The following is a 3,934-nucleotide window of genomic DNA, read 5'->3' as shown; positions in this document are numbered from 1 at the left end:
GGGGGGGGGGGGGGGCAGGCAGCTGGCCCAGAAATAAGTGGGCAGGCTGAGATCTAACCAGCACTGGGAAGGTCCCCTGTTACAGGCTACCATCCTTGCTGTTTTCATCCTGCTCTACACACAACAAGAGAGTTTTGCTTTCAACAGTTTGAGGTGCAGTTTCACAGAAAGCCCTGCATTTATCTCCTTGAAACCTAGTAAGCTTCATGCCCTCAGAAGGAAGGGACTGCCATCCCTGCTGTTTTTTGTTTTTTTTTTCATTCAATTCTGAAAAAGGACAAAAAAGGTGTAGGTATTTTAGTGATTCCCCATTACACTCTATGGCCAAATCCCTGAATCAGTGCTGCATCTTTTGAATCAGGTTTAGCCAAATCAGTTTGGATCACTGTCCCAAATCAAATCACTGTTCCCTGAACTGGCCGAACCCAAATCAAGTACTGGCTGCTTTGCACGGGCCTACATTCCTGCCTTTGGCAACTAATGCAAATTTCTGAAGAGAAAGATAAATTCCACCCAAGGAGCTTACCCACCAATTGTTCTAATGAGAAAAGAGGAAGTTTTGTTTGTACATACAATGGACATCTTGGATCACTGCTCCCGTTAGTGTAATGACATTTTTTAAAAAGTTTGCGCTGCAAGACATTTAGTGAGAACTCCACTGTATACCTTACTTTGGCAGGCAGTTGGCATTCTTGGGCTACACTTTAAAAATAGCAACCATTTAAAATTCCATCCCAGAATGTTGTGTGGGTGTGCCAGAGTCCAAGATTGTGTATTTGGAACAAGAGGCTAAAGAAAAAAAAAAAGGGAGTCATCTGGAAGGAATAAGCTGCAAGAAGGAATTTGGGAGAAGATCCTATACTTAGAACATATGTAGTCTTGGATTTGTTTGACAGCCCCCTGCCCCAGTAATTTGTTTTTATATATAGAATCTATTATACACTTATTCATTCCCTCCCCCCCCCCAAATGTATAGCCCAATTAATGCAAAGGTAGTCTTAAAAAAAAAAAAGTTTGCTTCCTCCCCCACCCCCAGACCACAATTGGGAGAGCAACAGCACTGGACAAAACATGGAAAACAGTAACAGGGGTGAGCAGCCTGCCTCTCCCCCCTGCAGCCTGGCCCCCAGCCACTATCTTCCCCCCTACAGCAACTCTGGCTCCAGCCCAGAACACAGGGTATCCAGAAGCTCTGGCTCCAAGCCAGGGATGGTTCCACAGCACCTAGTCTCCCCCAGGCGAGGGCCAGACAGTCTGAGCTGCAGCAGCTACCTTCCCCAAATTGTACTTGAATCCAAGATGAAGTTTCTCCCTTCCACCTCATGTGGCTTCAGGGGAGAAGGGGTGTAGGGGGAAGCAGCTTGTATGCAAGTAAATATAGTAGTTTCTCACAAAGCTCATCCAGGTACAAGAGAATCAGAACAGAGAGTCAGCACAACACCAAAAAAAAATGAGCGACAGGTGATGGCAGTAATACAGATGCATTTTTCTTATTGTTAGGAGAGAAGCAAGTTGAACTACAAGTTTTTAAAGTGTTTTCATACACATTTCAGGTCACACTATATATTGGAGATGACATTCTTTTAAATAAGAAAAGAAATTAGACAAATTAATGTAAAATCCAGGGAGAGTATACCAATGAGTTTAAGAAAGCCAGAGATAGAAGTATTTAAGCCAAAACATCAGTAAGCTTTCCATAATTTTTAATATTCAAAGTGATCTGTTCACCTCTACAGAATCATTTAAAAATACCTCCTCAACATAACAGGTTAAAAAAGAACATTAAGCTGTCACTACTGAACTAGAAGTTGAGAGAATCCTAGGAGGCATAAAAATAAAAAGGTCAGGAAACAGCCTGAAAAGTTTCTTGCCAAAACATTTAAATAGCACTGGGAGAAGAAAAGGAGGTACCTTTGTAGTAACCCTGTATGTGATGTAGGTCTCCATCGTGCAGACATGTTTTTTAGGATCATCAACTGTGACGAAAAGGTCTCTAGTTTCCCCATCTAGGTCATCATCCAACTGCAATCTGTTGAGAAGTGAGGATGAGGAGGCTGGGCTAGAAGTGTCTACAGGTGTGCCATTGGGCAGACTGAGATCCTGGAAGGCAAAAAAGCAAGACCCCAATGAGTATGAAAATCTCCCAATACAAAAAAAGGTTAAGAATTAAATGTGTTTGTACCTGCCTTCGCAGAAATCCCCTACCTAAACTGGTTTCCCCGTCACTGGCAGTTTCTTCAACAAGTCTCTCCAAAAGACCTATGAAAATGCCCTGAACAGATTTGAGAGCCTCACTCCCCTCTGCAGTCAGGAGTTTACATGCTACTACCCCACAGTCTCTTATACTTGAAGAAGAATTATTTGAAGGAAGCACATGTCCTGTTGTTTCTCAGAGCAAAAGCAGTTGGCCTCAGAAAACAGTTGCCTATATAGAACATTATGACTATGGCAAGTCTACAAAAAGGTATCAGTCAATAACCAACAATACTTACAGGTTAGTCCCCTTTTAAGTACCACCATTAGTCTTTCCATTTTTGATGAACACCAAGAGGATTTGGGCACCATCTATAAGAATCTACTTCACTACATTAGGATCATAGGAAAGTAGGATTGGGAGGGACCTCATGAGGTCATCCAGGCTACCTTCCTGCAGGACTGTCCCCGACTAAACCATCCCAGCCTAGTGCTTATAACCTGTTCTTGAAAGTTTCCAAGAGATGGAGAGTTAGTTGCTCTAGGTAGCCTGTTCCAATCGTTTAAGTAGCCTTGGCCACCCTTAGGTCAGAAGTTCTGCCTCATGCTGCAGTAGGGGAAATTTTAGGTGGGAGATTAGGTAGGTGTTCCTAGTCCTATCTCCTACAGGGACAGAAGGAAAGCCCATCCATCACCTTTGGGTCTCTGAAAAGCTATTAAGTGGCCCCTACCCTTTCACTCCTCCAGACTAACCCCTAATTTTTCCAACTTTTCTTTGCAAGTTGGATCTCCCAGGGCCCTAGTCATTTTTGTTGCTCTGCATTAGACTTCCCAAAAAAACTGTCCACATCCCTCTTGAAGTGTGGGGCCCAAAACTTGACACAGTACTCCAAGTAAGGCCTTGCTAGTGCCGAGCAGAGCAAGAGAAATGCTTCCCTTGATTTGCAAGTGACACTTCTGAACAATACAACCCGTGGTACTGTGGGGTTTGGTTTTTTTTTGGCAACAGAGCATGCTGCTGGCTCCTTCAGTTTGAGTTACTGTAACCCCCAAATCCTTCTCTGCAGTGCCGCAGCCTAACCAGGTATTCCCCAGCCTGTATTTAAAGTATGCAATTATTTGGTCCCAGGTGCAGGAGTTTGCATCTGTGTTTGGAGAAATCTGCAATCAAATGTAATTCAATCTAATCAGGAGATTTTGCATCCTAGCCTGACTCTCCATAGCATCTGCAGTGACACCCAAGTTGGGTGTCATCTGAAAATTGGGATTGAGTCCATGTTCCACAATCGTTCAACATCACCAATCTGGACAGTACCAAACTCAGAACAGACCCCTGTGGAACACTATTTGAAGACTGCAGCTGGACCCATGTCTTGGTGAGTAAAGAGCGGAAGGGGAAGCTTCAAAATTTTCCATAAAAAAAGCTGACATACAAGTTGATATTTAAAAATTTAGTATAAAGGTTGAGGCACTAGTAGGATTGTAAATATTGTATAGCAATAAAGACATTTTATAAAAAAAAAAAAATGTCATAAGAAAAAAAAAAACACAAAAAACTATAGAGAGTTTGAACACAAAACAAACAACAAAACCCCCAAATCATGTTAAGACAGAGAATTCGGGATTTTTAAAATGAAGAAAGCCAGGAACCCTGGTCACCAGCAGCCATTGCTTCTATAGTAAACTGACCCAAGATCTGGAGTTCTTGGGGGGCAGTGAAAGACCATTTTCCTTATTTAGG

General features: G+C 42.6%; 1 protein-coding gene across 1 annotated transcript in view; it reads right to left on the bottom strand.

Annotated features, from left to right (window-relative positions):
* SNX30 (sorting nexin family member 30) overlaps positions 1 to 3,934 on the bottom strand; it is a 152,898-nt gene that overhangs the window by 67,450 nt on the left and 81,514 nt on the right. The window contains exons 2-3 of the mRNA XM_019518200.1: positions 2,183 to 2,379; positions 1,912 to 2,100 (exon numbers count right to left, since the gene is read on the bottom strand). Of these exons, the coding sequence (XP_019373745.1) occupies positions 1,912 to 2,100; positions 2,183 to 2,379 (386 nt within the window). The remainder of the gene's footprint in view (positions 1 to 1,911; positions 2,101 to 2,182; positions 2,380 to 3,934) is intronic.

This window comes from Gavialis gangeticus, unplaced genomic scaffold, assembly GCF_001723915.1.
Source record: "Gavialis gangeticus isolate Ggan-Ray unplaced genomic scaffold, GavGan_comp1, whole genome shotgun sequence".
Classification (NCBI taxonomy): domain Eukaryota; kingdom Metazoa; phylum Chordata; order Crocodylia; family Gavialidae; genus Gavialis; species Gavialis gangeticus.
Note: the sequence above shows the minus strand (reverse complement) of the source record. Positions and strands in the feature narration are given on the sequence as shown.